Source organism: Lagenorhynchus albirostris, chromosome 1 (assembly GCF_949774975.1).
Source record: "Lagenorhynchus albirostris chromosome 1, mLagAlb1.1, whole genome shotgun sequence".
Classification (NCBI taxonomy): domain Eukaryota; kingdom Metazoa; phylum Chordata; class Mammalia; order Artiodactyla; family Delphinidae; genus Lagenorhynchus; species Lagenorhynchus albirostris.
The window spans coordinates 157,222,632-157,236,520 of NC_083095.1; the positions used below are offsets into that span (position 1 = coordinate 157,222,632).

The 13,889-nt window shown below is 42.1% G+C and overlaps 1 protein-coding gene across 4 annotated transcripts in view; it reads right to left on the minus strand.

The window, feature by feature from the left end:
- The window catches only part of TARS3 (threonyl-tRNA synthetase 3), a 52,147-nt gene that overhangs the window by 11,118 nt on the left and 27,140 nt on the right, over nucleotides 1–13,889 (minus strand). For 2 of the 4 annotated variants that reach the window (XR_009541954.1, XM_060156861.1), the window contains exons 11-15: nucleotides 11,854–12,020; nucleotides 9,803–9,965; nucleotides 3,546–3,683; nucleotides 1,305–1,382; nucleotides 1,120–1,220 (exon numbers count right to left, since the gene is read on the minus strand). Coding sequence is in view for 2 of the 4 variants with exons in the window: in XM_060156861.1 (XP_060012844.1) it covers nucleotides 1,120–1,220; nucleotides 1,305–1,382; nucleotides 3,546–3,683; nucleotides 9,803–9,965; nucleotides 11,854–12,020 (647 nt within the window). In the remaining 2 variants the exon portion in view is untranslated. The remainder of the gene's footprint in view (nucleotides 1–1,119; nucleotides 1,221–1,304; nucleotides 1,383–3,545; nucleotides 3,684–9,802; nucleotides 9,966–11,853; nucleotides 12,021–13,889) is intronic. The other 2 variants (XR_009541953.1, XM_060156869.1) reach the window with 2 other exon arrangements.

Here is a 13,889-nt window from a genome sequence, read left to right on the forward strand (position 1 = left end):
AATTGGACTGTGGGACTTTGCCCCTGGGTGGTGCACACAGGACAGAAGGCCTCGCTGAGGCCAAGATCCACAGACGCTCATATCCCTTATATACAATGGCTGGTACAGTGAGCCCAGTCGGCCCTCCATATCCACGGGCTTCACAGATACGGATACAGATATGGATACAGAGGGTCGACTGTATAGGCTCAGAAAACTGAGCTGACGCTGGAACCACAGAAGGCGGGTTAGAAATTACAGCCTGAACCTGCCCAGGCAGAATGACTGCTAAAAAGCCAACAATCCCCTTAGGATTTAAACAAGACCCAGCATCTCACAATATAATATTAACAATGTCTGGGATGCAATTCAAACCTACTCAGCATATTCATCACCAGGAAAATCTCAATTCCAAAAAACAGATTATGGAAAGGGAATTAACAGTAACTGCAGTGGGGAAATCTGGCAAACTTTATTTTAACCAAGTGATGGAGGTTACATCACTGCTGACAAGTCACATTGATGCCATGCACACCCTCAAAAGGTGATATACAGTATGATCCCACTTCTGTGGAATTCTGGGAAAGTGATGGAGAGGAGGTCAGAGGCTGCCCAGGGCTGGGTGGGAGGAGAGTGTGACTGTAAAGGAACAGCACAGGAATTTGCTTGCCTGATGGAATCACAATCGTGGTGGTGGGCACACCACTCTATACGATGTTTAAAACTTACAGAACTGTACACACACACACATATACACACAAAGTCAACTTTACTGTGAGTTAAGAAAAAAATTTTTAAAGGAGTTGTTGGTTTGCAGTGATGAAACTGCCTTTTTTCCTCTGCTTTCCCTGGTAAATACCATCCTTAAGACACAGACCCAGGGTCAGCCCTTTATGAAGTCTCCCCCTCTGCCTCAGGGAGATTTCTCTGTTTGGGTCATGTTTCCACGTCCTTTGTTCATAGCTCTAACCAGAAAACTAAAGCTGACCTCCAACTAGATTACAAGCAGGTAAACAAATACATACTGAGTATCTTGCACACAGACAGACATTCACTGACACTTGTTTCTGTACTGCTAATGCTCAAATGACAATAATTAAGATATGAGTCCTACATTATTTATCACATTCAATCACTCACCTAACATATGTAAGATTAAATCTTACAGGCAGTTGGAAGTCCAGCTGAATTGTAGCACACTGATGGTATCTGCCAATAGCATCCTTGATTTTTATATCAATCTGTAAATTAAATGATGTTTTCTTAGAGACAGGTTTTATTTTTCTGTTAAATTCTACTTTTTTTGAAGCATATGGCCTACTTACTTTAGGACCATAAAATGCTCCATCTCCCGGGTTCATCTTCCATGGTTTCCCAAATTCCATCAAGCTATTCTGTAGTTGCTATTTTTTTAATAAGAAGAGAACATTACTTACACTTAATCACCATATACTTATTGAACCTCTTCTACATTCAATAAACTACCGAGCAACGACTACGTAAAGAAAATTAAGATGGTACTTACTCTCAAGAAACATACACATTTTAACTGGGGGAGAAAAAAGATAACTTACTAAACTGTTCCACTGAATTCCAGGTAAGTGATAGAGGGGTACTTTGGGCACTTCCGCCGTGCAGGCTCCCTCTGCCCTACTCTCTCTAGCTCCTTTCAGGAGGCGCCTCCACACCATAAAAGGCAAGAAAGCTGGGGCCTTGTTCCTCATGCACTCTGTGCTCAGAAGACTGGGGGACAGGCCTTGCACTTGCTCTTGCTTCTCCCCCACCTCTGTGCCTGCAGCTGGTGGGCAGGGCCCCTTGGGACACGGAGGCTGTGGAAGCGTGAGGCCCACTCTGGTCTCCAGACTAAGCCACGTAAAGTCACCTAAGTTAGCACACAGTGAGGCCGCTCCACACTGACGGTGACGGGGCGTGCACACGAGTATTAGTGATAGGGCTCTTTGAGTCTTCTGGCCACTCCCTGTGAAAATGGCTTCTCTGGGAAGCACCCAGGCATCCCTAAGGCCCTGGCCAGAAGAATGTCAGAACAGCAGCCAGACTCCTGTCATCACCCCAGCGCACTGGAGCCGTGAGGGGGGTGACATTTGGGAGTGAAGCGCCCGACAGGGAAGGAAAGCAGTGGTGGTGTCCTGGGCCAGGCCAGCATCACCCAGAAAGCCTCCTCCAGGGCCTCAATCAGAGCAGGTCAGGAGCTGCTCCTGGCCAGACCCCAGGGGGTCCTTCAGGGACCCAACCCTCCTGCAGAGGCTTCCCTTGTGCTCAGGGCTGGGAAGGCCACCTGCACAGATGCACTTCACAAGCTGGAGCTGCCCTCCCCCGACTTTGTTTCTGAAGGGAGAAGAGACTGTGAAACCATGTTCTCAGACAAAAACAAGGCCCTGCTACAGCAGGTAACAGCAATTGTAGGGACTCCCAGGGAATTAAAAGCAAAAGAAAGGCCAGGTTTGGGGGAAGAGCATACAGCAGAGGTCACTGCGTCCACTGCTCTGTCCTCTCCCTGGGGACACCGGGATAGGAAGGCCTGATGGGAGGGGCCGAGGCCAAGAAAGCTTCCGGTTGACACGAGGTCTGGGGAGAGGGGACGTCTGGGCAGTGCTGGAACTGCCGCTCCCAGGACTGGCCCAGGGACACTGCCCGGCACCGCTTCTCCCTGCTGTCTGTCCTGCCCCACGCATGCCAGGTCTCTGGCTCCCAAGAGCACTAGGGTCTAGACTGTGGGACGTGCTGGGTTTCGGACACATCAGTTTGCTTGTGCTTATGTGGGAGGGGCTGGAATGTTCTTAAGGATCTAATGACTCACTGCAACTCTGGGAAAGTGGGACCCAAGAGAGGTTTTTTTTTAAAAATTATTTATTTATTTATTTATTTATTTATTTTTTGTTTCATTGGGTCTTCATTGCTGCACACGGGCTTTCTCTAGCTGTGGTGAGCAGGGGCTACTCTTCATTGCGGTGCGTGGGCTTCTAATTGTGGTGGCTTCTCTTGTTGTGGAGCACGGGCTCTAGACACACGGGCTTCAGTAGTTGTGGCTCATGGGCTCTAGGTGTGTGGGCTTCAGTAGTTGTGGTGCATGGGCTTAGTTGCTCCATGGCATGTGGGATCTTCCTGGACCAGGGCTCGAACGCATGTCCCCTGCACTGGCAGGCGGGTTCTTAAACACTGCGCCACCAGGGAAGCCCCCAACAGAGGTTTGAGGTTAATCCAGCTCCAAGGAGCTGAAGGACGTACATCAGTTCCAGTGGCAGAGGCCAAACAAGAGCTGCTGAAGAAGGAGCCAGAGAACTTCTTTAAAAGCTTATGAAATTGGTTATTAGTGACCAGCACTGAAAAGAGTATAAATGGAAACCTGATATAAACTAAGGTGTGAAGCAAATGTAAGGTACTGCTCTTAGCATTGTTTTGAAGAAAACTGGATTAACAAAATTCTACAATGGGCACGTTTATCCCAGAACTTCCAATTTTAAGTTTCCATTGCAAAGCATCGCATCCTCATGCAAGGTACTTTCCATATTCACAAAAATGAAGGCTAACACTATGTTTCTCCCTACCTTTTCAGCTTCATCCCATATCTCAACCTCCCCTAGAAAGTTTTCAGGTCTTGTTGACAAATTTAATTGAAAGGAGAAGCCAAATGTTGAGTAAACGGATTGCAAAAACTGCAAACACCCTTTTATTTCTTCTTCAATCTGAAATCAGAGCAAATGAAAAACCTTAAATAACACCAAATTTAAACCTATTTATGGCATTAAAAAACATTCTTCTTGTCAGATAGAAATAAAGCGTGCTTTTACTATAGTCAGTAGCACTGTTCGGGTTGTTGTCTTTTCCTCACTCAAATATTCACGGGACGCCCGCCAGGTGCCAATGCACACAGGCTGCTGGAGGCCCCCATGGTCCAGCGCAGGGCTGGGCGAAGACCCAGGCGAGGGTACCTCTCCGTGCACAATGCCACACAGGAGGAAGGGCGGCTGTCCAGAGGAAGTGATGGCCAAGCTGCAGCCAGAGGAGAGGTTAAGCGTTCTCCACGGAGGCAGGGCAGGAGCTCCCGGAGCAGAGGAAACACTGAGGGTGAAGACCCACAGGATGGAGGAGTGGGCCAGGGCAGGACAGCTGTGGGAAGCTGCACGTGACAGGACAGACGGCACAGAGAGAGCATGGCAGACAGTCAGGATAGAGGCAGGCCGGGGCCAGAGAAAATGCAGTGCTTTCAAAGCCAGGGTAATGTCTGCACTTTTTAGCCTGAGAGCAATGGAGAACCAGTGGAGGTTTCAGCAGGGGACTAACACAGTTCAATGTGATTGTTTGAAGTACGGGAAAAAGACTGGCAAGACGAGAAGAGCAGCCCATTAGGAAGCTGTTGGGATCCTTCAGGAGCAAGAGGATGGCAGCTTGAAACAGAAGCGGCTGGAATGCAGGGAATCAGAGGCGTTTGCAGGATACCTGTCCTTTCGTTCACTAACAGATAGTAATTGCCTACTAATTGCCTACTAATTGTCAGCACTGTGCTGGATGCTGGGAATTCAGGAATGAATGAACTTATTCAAGAATAATATATTTAAGAAGAGTGAATAGGGCTTGTGATAAACTAGACATGAGAAGTGAAAACCAAAGGACACCTGGGTTCCTGGCCTGGGCCATGGAGAGGGTGCTGGTGCATCGCTGAGAGGAGGAGGATGTGGTGTGAAAGGCAGAAGAGGGGCCGACGCTGGGTCTGGCCAATGAGAGGGTGTTTGTGATGGCCAAGCAGACACGTCCCCCAGCCCCTGCAGGGCTTGGAGCTCACGGGGGACAGCTGAGACCCAGCAGAGGTTAGGAGAGGGACCAATGCCAGAGAGCGCAGGGTGAGAAAAGCAGGGCCCGGGCTGGGAGGCTGAGAGACAGCATCCTTAACAGGGAGAAAGACAAGCACATCTAAATGCAGACGAGATGGGGCAGCAAAAACAGAGACGTAGAGAGAGGGGACAAGTAAGGATCTGCATGTCACCAGGGATTAGGTTTTGGGATTTTCATCAGTGGAATCATGCAGCCCTTGCTCTTTTTTCTGTCTGGCTTTTTCCACTCAGTAGAATTATTTCAAGATTCATTCATACTGTTGTGTGCATCAATAATAGGTCATTCTTTTTTCTTGCTGAGTGGTTTTCCACTGTATGGATATACCACCGTTCCTTTATACACTCACCTGTTATTGGGCTGTTTCTATATTTCGGCTATTTCAAATAAAGTTGCTATGAACACGTGTGGACAAGTCTTTGTATGGACATGTACTTTCTTTTTCTCTTGGAAAAGGAAAAGGAGTGGTAAGATGGCTGGGACATATGGTAGGTTTGTGCTTTAAAGAAAAAAATTATTTATTTACTTATTTGGCTGTGCTGGGTCTTAGTTGCGGCGCACAGGATCTTCGTTGCTGCATGTGTGATCTGCGTTGCTGCATGTGTGATCTTCGTTGGGGTGTGTGGGATCTTTAGTTGCGGCGTGCATGTGGGATACAGTTCCCTGACCAGGGATCGAACACGTGCCCCCTGCTTTGGAAGCGTGGAGTCTTAACCACTGCGCCACCAGGGAAGTCTCTGCTTCACTTTTTAAGAAACTGCCAAACTGGTTTCCAAAGTGACTGTGCTGTCTTCCATTTCCACAACCAGTGAGTGAGAAGTCCATCCCCTCCACACTCCCAACACGTGTCAGAGTCAGCCTTTTACATCTGAACCATTCTAGTTGGTGTAGAGGCAACTCCTCATGGTTTCAATCTTCATCTCCTTAGTGACTGATCACCTTGCACCCCTTATTCATGTCCTTCTTTGCCATCTGTGTATCTCCTTAGATATGTATCTTCGACCATTTGAATGGTCAAATCTTTTTGCCCATTTTTTAAAGTTTAACTTTTTGAGATTCACATGCATTTGTAAGAAATAAAACCGTTGTACCATTTACTCAGGTTTCCCCAGTGGTGATATAATTTTTGCTTCAACCGTCAAACACAACTCAGAAAACTGTGAGTTTTTCACAACTCTGAAAACTCTGAGAGAAAGGAAAAGGAAAAGGAATATTTATTGTATTTAACCATGTTTTACTTTTACAGTTGTTCTTTCTTTCTTCCTAACATTCCAAGACGCTTCCTTTTATCATTTCCTTTCTCTTCAGAGAAATTCCTATAGCCATTCTTCTAAGGTAGGTCTAATGTCTTGATTTCACCTTCATTCCATAAAGACATTTTCTCTGGATATAGAATTTTGGGTTAACAGTTATTTCAGCATTTGGAAAATGCTGTGCCGCTTCCTTCTGGCCTCTGTTTTGTTTTGTTTTTGATAAGAAAACTGTTGTTTTTTTAAAAAAATATTTTTTTCCTTAATGGTAAGGTATCATTTCTTTCTCACTGCTTTCAAATTTTTTTCTTTTTCTTTAGCTTTCAGAAGTTTGGCTATAACGTGTCTTGGTGTGAATTTCTTTGGGTTTATCCTGTGTGGACTTTCTCAGCTACTTGAATCTGTAAGCTTATGTTTTTTGCCAAATTTGGCCAGTTTTCAGCCATTACCTCTTTGAGTACTTTTTCACCTCCACCCTACATTTCCAGAACTATTTCCAGAACTATTCCAGAACGTTGGTGACATAAATATTAGGCATTCTGTTATAGTCCCACTGGTCTCTGAGGTTCTGTTCATTTTTCTTTCAGTCTCTTTTCTGTTTTTCACATAGTGTCATTTCTACTGGTGTCTTCAAGTTCACTGATTCTTTTCTCTGTCTCCTCCATTCTGCTCAGGAATCCATCCACTGAATATTTTGGTTATTACATTTTTCAGTTCTAAAATTTCCATTTGGTTCTTCTTTATATCTTCTATTTCCTGAAACTATTTTTTCATTTTTTCTAAATGTGCTTGTTAAAGCATTTTTATGATGGTTTCTTTAAGATCCTCATCAGATAATTCTAATATCCCTGCCATGTCCACATCAGTGCTCCTACACTGCCCTTTGTCATTCAAGTTGAGATTTTCCTTGTTCTTGATGTGATGATGGATTTTTGATTTCTGAAATCTAGATATTTTGGATATTATGTTATAAGACTTTGGATTTTATTTAAACTCTTCATTTTAGCTGGCTTCCACTGACTCTGCTCCAACAGGGAGGGAGCAGTACTGCCTGGTTATTGCAAAGTAGGAGCAGATGTCTGGGTTTCCCACTGGGGACCGCAAGGGAGGCAGAGGCTCCTCATTACTGCTGGGTAAGTAGGAGTTCTGCACCTTAGTAGGTTTCCTCTGATAACACCTCAGCTGGGAGAGGCAGGGGTATCTTGGCACTGCTCCTCATGTGGCCTTTAGCAACCTCCAGGGTGCACGGCCTCATTACCATGGAGTGGTGGTAGAAGTTTTGTCTCTCCACTCAAGCAGGAAGTGGAAGAGGCACCTTGTGACTGCCAGGTGAGGGTGGAAGTAAAGGCTCCCACTTAGTCTCCATTGACATTACGGGGTGGGTGCAGGGAGATCCCTGTTAATGCCTGGCAGGGATGAGTAGAATTGGTATGATTTCTTCTTTAAGTGTTTGGTAGAATTCACTAGTGATTCCTTCTGGGCCTGGAGTTTTCTTTGTGGAAATGTTGTTAACTATCAATTCAATTTCTTTAATAAACACAGGGCTACTCAGATTATCTATTTCTCCTTGAGTAAAGTTTGGTAGTTTGTGTTTTTCAAAGAATTTGTCCATTTCATCTAATTTGTCCAATTTACTGGCATAAGCTTGTTCATAATATTGCCTTATTACCCTTTTAATATCTATAGGGTCTGTAGTAATGTCACTTCTATCAGTCCTAATATGTTTTTCTTTTTCTTTCCTTTTTTTCGGCTGGGCCATGCAGCTTGTGGGATCTTAGTTCCCCGACCAGGGATCAAACCCAGGCCCCATGCAGTGAGAGTGCAGAATCCTAACCACTGGACTACCAGGGAAGTCCCCAGTCCTAACGTTTTTAATTAGTATCTTCTCTTTTTTCTCCAACAAAACTAAAGGTTTATGAATTTTATTGATCTTCTAGGAGAACCAGCTTTTGGTTTTTATTTATATTGTTGTGTTGTTCAAGGGTTAACTGGACAATATTTTCTAATTTCCCTTTGATTTCTTATTTGACACATGGGTTATTTAGAAGTGTATGATTCACCTTCCAAATATTTGGAGATTTTCCAGATAGCTTTCTGTTATTGATTTCTACTTCAATTTCATTGTGGCCAGAGAACATATTTGGTACGAATTGAATCCCTTTAAATTTACTGAGACTCATTTTATGGCCCAGAATATGGTCTACCTTGGTAAATGTTCTGTGTGCACTTTCAAAGAATGTGTACTCTGCTGTTATTGATTGGAGGGTTCTATAACTGTCTATTAGGTCAAACCATTTGATAGTGGTCCTTTGCAAGACAATTTTAATTTGAATTAACATGAAAACCTGAAAAAGTAAACACTAACTTCTAGGCAATACTGAAAAAGAAACACATCCAAAATTCCACCAACCCCCTTAAAACAGTCCACTTAATGTGCTTAAGTTAATAAAATTGGAGGAAACTTAAAAAAATAATAATAAATTTCATGTCAAGAAAAACAAACAACCTAATCAAAAAATGGCAGAAGACCTAAATAGACATTTCTCCAAAGAAGACATACAGATGGCCAGCAGGCACACGAAAAGATGCTCAACATCACTAATTATTAGAGAAATGAAAATCAAAACTACAATGAGGTATCACCTCACACCAGTCAGAATGGCCATCATCAAGAAGTCAACAAAATAATAAGTGCTAGAGAGGGTGTGGAGAAAATGGAAGCCTCCTAAACCATTGGCAGGAATGTAAACTGGTGCAGTCACTGTGGAGAACAGTATGAAGCTTCCTTAAAAAGCTAAAAATAGAGTTGCCATATGATTCAGCAATCCCACTCCTGGACAAATATCCAGAAAAGATGAAAACTCTAATTCCAAAAGATACATGCACCCCAGTGTTCACAGCAGCACTATTTACAACAGCCAAGGCATGTAAGCAACATATGTATCCATGGACAGATGAATGGATAAAGAAGATGTGGTGTGTGTGTGTGTGTGTGTGTATATATATATATATATATATATATATATATATATATATACACACACACAAACACATACACACACACACACACACACACACACAATAGAATAGTACCCAGCTATAAAAGAGAAGGAAATATTGCTATTTGCAGCAACATTGATGAACCTAGAGTTTATCATACTAAGTGAAGTAAGTCAGATAAAGACAAAAATCATGATATCATTTATATGTGGAATCTAAAAAATGATACAAATGAACTTACTTACAAAACAGAAACAGACTCACAGACATAGAAAATAACTTATGGTTACCAAAGGGGAAAGGGAAGGGGGAGAATAAATTAGGAGTTCAGGATTAACAGACACACACTACTTTACAGATAGATAAAATAGATAAACAACAATGTGATTTATGTTCCAATGTATAATAATAAAACTGTCTTTACTTTTGATTTCTGTCAGTGACTGATTGTTAAAAATTTTTAAATAGCATCAAACAGAACTTCGAATTTTCAGAGAATCATGTTCCTTTATAATAAAATAAATTATGTTTGAAAAAAACTTTTTCATGTCATGAGATTACTGATCTATGACCCAAATTAGAGAATCGCAAAATGTTGGAGCTGATGGGCCCTCAGAGACTAGACTGAACAACACATTTCACAGTGACCCTGAAAGACTCAGCGATTTGTCCAAAGTAGCACACCGGACCTGTGCTGACCACGCCTCCCCTGTGTCCCCGTTTACCTGCTCCACAGTGCAGAAGATGTGAGCGTCATCCTGCTGGAAGCGCCTGACGTGGGTCAAGCCATGTAAAGTTCCTGACGGTTCATTCCTGTGAAGAGCTCCGAAGTCAGCAAATCTAATAGGCATTTCCCTCCAAGATCGTGGACGATGGGCAAACATCAGACTAGAAAAGAAACAATGGCACACAGCTTTTCCTTAGCATGGAAAAGATTATGTAATGATCTAGATGTTAATAAGGTACAGTTAAATGCCTCAGGATTTGTAAACACCTTATTCTGGTTCTTAGATCACCAATTTTACAAAAATTCTTCTCCCATGAATTAGTGAACCTTGAACTTACATCACTGCACACTCTGAGAAAGAACCCTCTTATCTTCTCCAGAATGCTGTTCCCTACTCTCATTCACCCAGGGAATATCCACTTACCGTTTACAATCCATTTCAAAGGCTACTTCTTAAGTGAAGCAGCCCTGGACACTCCCCCAGAAGGGCTAGTCAGGCTTGCCTCAGCCTCCAAGAACAGCTGGAATTGCCACAGTTTTGACACTGGTCTTGCTATTTTTATAACTGACTGTCTATATATCTGTTCCTTCCCCAATCTGCTCATGAGCTCCGGGGGGAAATGGATTGCGTCTGAATCACCTCTGCATTTCCAGCTCCCAGCACTGGAAACACTCGGCTAATGTTCTCTGTTGAATGAAAGGCCTCTCTTCTGCAGGAAGCACCCCTGGCTCCCAAATCCCATCACCACTAGGCCACTGTGGTCCTGCTCTTCCTTGTTCTGAGACATGAAAATACAAAATTACATTCTCTACTTGTGTTCAGCTTTCTTCTAATTCTATTGAAATCACAGCTTCAACTGGTACCCAATGGGAAACTGAGTTAAGAAGTTGTTAATACAGGTGTTTTAGAGAATGCAAAGCACAAGGTTAGCCTCCATCTTCTGTTTTTATTTTCTTTTTATTTATTTATTTTTTGCGGTACGCAGGCCTCTCACTGTTGTGGCCTCTCCCGTTGCAGAGCGCAGGCTCAGCGGCCATGGCTCACAGGCCTAGCCGTTCTGCGGCATGTGGGATCTTCCCGGACTGGGGCACGAACCTGCGTCCCCTGCATCGGCAGGCAGACTCTCAACCACTGCGCCACCAGGGAAGCCCCACCTTCTGTTTTTAAAACGAGGTTATACAATATTTACATAAAGTTTTTAGAAAATTAAAGATAAATATATATTTTTTACATGCTGTCATGATAAAGTTGAACTTCTTTCATTCTTTACTGAAAAGGGCAAAGAGCTTTCTTCAATGTTCAGAGGTTTGTTTTAAGTAGTTACCTTCTAAAGTAAATTTACCTGAAACTATGTAGTTGATGATACAAAGCTACAATAGTTGGGATATTTTTTTGTGGAGAATTGTATCTGTTCACTTCCAGTTGTAAAATCTGCTACTCTTACAAGGTTGTATTTGCATACCATGCAACTTTATGATAATTACATTCTTTCACAGACTCTAAGACAACCTTGATTGTAAGATGTACCATTATTTTATACATCACTAAGAAAGAAAATAACCATTAATTAAATTATGGTATAATGTTAAGATACCAATTATAAGATGTGTCCCAATTTCAGGGGTAAAGCCATCTTAGAATCAATGAAATCCAGTCATTTATTTTGACCTCACTGTTCTTGTTACAATCAACCCAAATAGTATGTAAGAACTAGATGTTCTGCAAATATGTATATTTGAAGTGTATTACTATTAGGAAGAGAAATATTACAATAATTTATAAAGTTGATATGTAACATTATCCTCTGAGAAGCACAAAATACTAAATGGTTTCCAGCTACCATCCCACACCTGTCAAAGAGCAAACATATTTTAAAAAGTAAATTTATTCTCCAGAATGAAATAACTTGGTAAAGATGATTTCTAACCACCAGTCTTCAGATTAAAGGAATCACTTAGTTCCAAAAAGCAAAATAATATTAAAGACTAATTGTGAGGAAGTCTGCTATGCGTTTATAGGCACAGATCTGCTTCACTTTTAATACTCACCAGTGCCCCGGACAATTCATGGGTTTAAGGGCAAAAGTGTCCTTGTCAATGTCAAAGGTGAACATGTTGTCACTGTAATGCTGCCAGTGTCCAGAGGTTTCCCAGAGCTTACTGCTGTACACGTTGGGGGAGAGCACCTCCATGAAGCTGCGTCGGTGGTACTCCTCCTAAAAGAGATGCACACGCAAAGTTAAAATCTGCTGGGACAGGTCACAATTCCAGGCAAATAACTCTATGAACACAGATTTTTAAATTCAGGATTATGTCTTACATTAATTCATGGTTAATATGCCCTTGGCTTTAAGGGTGGTAATTTATGGATCATGAAAGAAAGATTAATGTATGCTCAGTATAATTTTCACATTAAGTATATTTATTTTATAGTATAATAGTATATAGTGTATAGTATTTTAATTCTTTGAGAATTAGTAATTGAAATACTATATATATAAACTTTTTGTAACTACAAACTCCCAAATCCTTGTACATTCCAGATAAACAGCAGGAGTTTTTTTGTTTGTTTGTTTGTTTTTGTGGTACGCGGGCCTCTCACCGTTGTGGCCTCTCCCGTTGCGGAGCACTGGCTCTGGATGCGCAGGCTCAGCGGCCATGGCTCACGGGCCCAGCCGCCCCGCAGCATGTGGGATCCTCCCCGACCGGGGCATGAACCCGTGTCCCTGCATCGGCAGGCGGACTCTCAACCACTGCGCCACCAGAGAAGCCCAGGAGTTTATTTTCTATTACTTAAGAGGTAGAATAATTTTATAACTCAATATGCCTCTGAGTGCCATGTTATTTACAGTTTTGACCCATTTAGTTTTAAATAGAACTAAAGCTGGGAATTTGAATTTGTAATATTTTAAGTGCTTGTTATCTACTGAGTCAGGAGCTGGCTTTGCTCCCTCCCTATCAATTAACAGCTTCCCTCATTCCATCACTGGGGTCAGGAAAAGAGAGTCTTGTTTTCAAGCAGAGTTCTTTTACTTTAACTTTGCTTTCTTTTTCTTCATCAATCTGATGATCTTTGTTCAGTGTTTCTTAGAGTTTCAACATTTGTTAATCATTTAATGGGCATCTGGCACAAACCTAGATCACCATATTTTAGCTAAGTAAAAATATATTTTTATACAATTAAAAAAATATAAAACATACTATTTCAAAATTACTACAAAGAACAGTTTTGCATCACTGACAGGGATATATTATTTGTCGCTCTTCAGCTGAGCATCTTTTCAGTCCAGTTGTGAAGAGCCTGGGTCTCAGCTATCCATTAAGCTTCTTTACTTAATCTTTGTTTTTTACCAAATAGGAAAATTTCAACAAAATTATAGGTCACTATGAATGGCAGTAATTATTTAGTGGTAAGTCAGATGGCTCCATATACTCAGATTAAACAATGTCCCAGCTACTTCCCTGGTGGCGCAGTGGTTAAGAATCTGCCTGCCAATGTAGGGGACACGAGTTCGAGCCCTGGTCCGGGAAGATCCCACATGCCACGGAGCAACTAAGCCTGTGCACCACAACTACTGAGCCTGTGTGCCACAACTACTGAAACCCACGCGCCTAGAGCCCGTGCTCTGCAACAAGACAAGCCACCGCAATGAGAAGCCTGCGCACCGCAACAAAGAGTAGCCCTCGCTCACCACAACTAGAAAAAGCCTGTGTGCAACAATGAAAATCCAACACAGTTCAAAATCAAATAAATAAATAAATAAATTTAAAACAAAAAACAAAAAACAAGGTCCCAGAAATTAAAGGGGTTTTTGTGTTTTGGTTTCTTTTTACTAGAGGTTACTTTTAAAGCTAAGCTCAGGAGATAGTAATTGATAGATTTTTTTTAACCCATTCTGGACACAATCATGTTAGGAATTTGTTTTGTTGAGGTGTTTGGAAACGATTTTTAACTATGCTCTATGAGGGCAAGTGTCATTATGTTTGCAACTTATTTTATGCAGTTTAGCAAAAAACAACTGCTACATTTATACATAAAATGTACACATATATTGCATGTATACCACCTTATCTCTGTATATTAT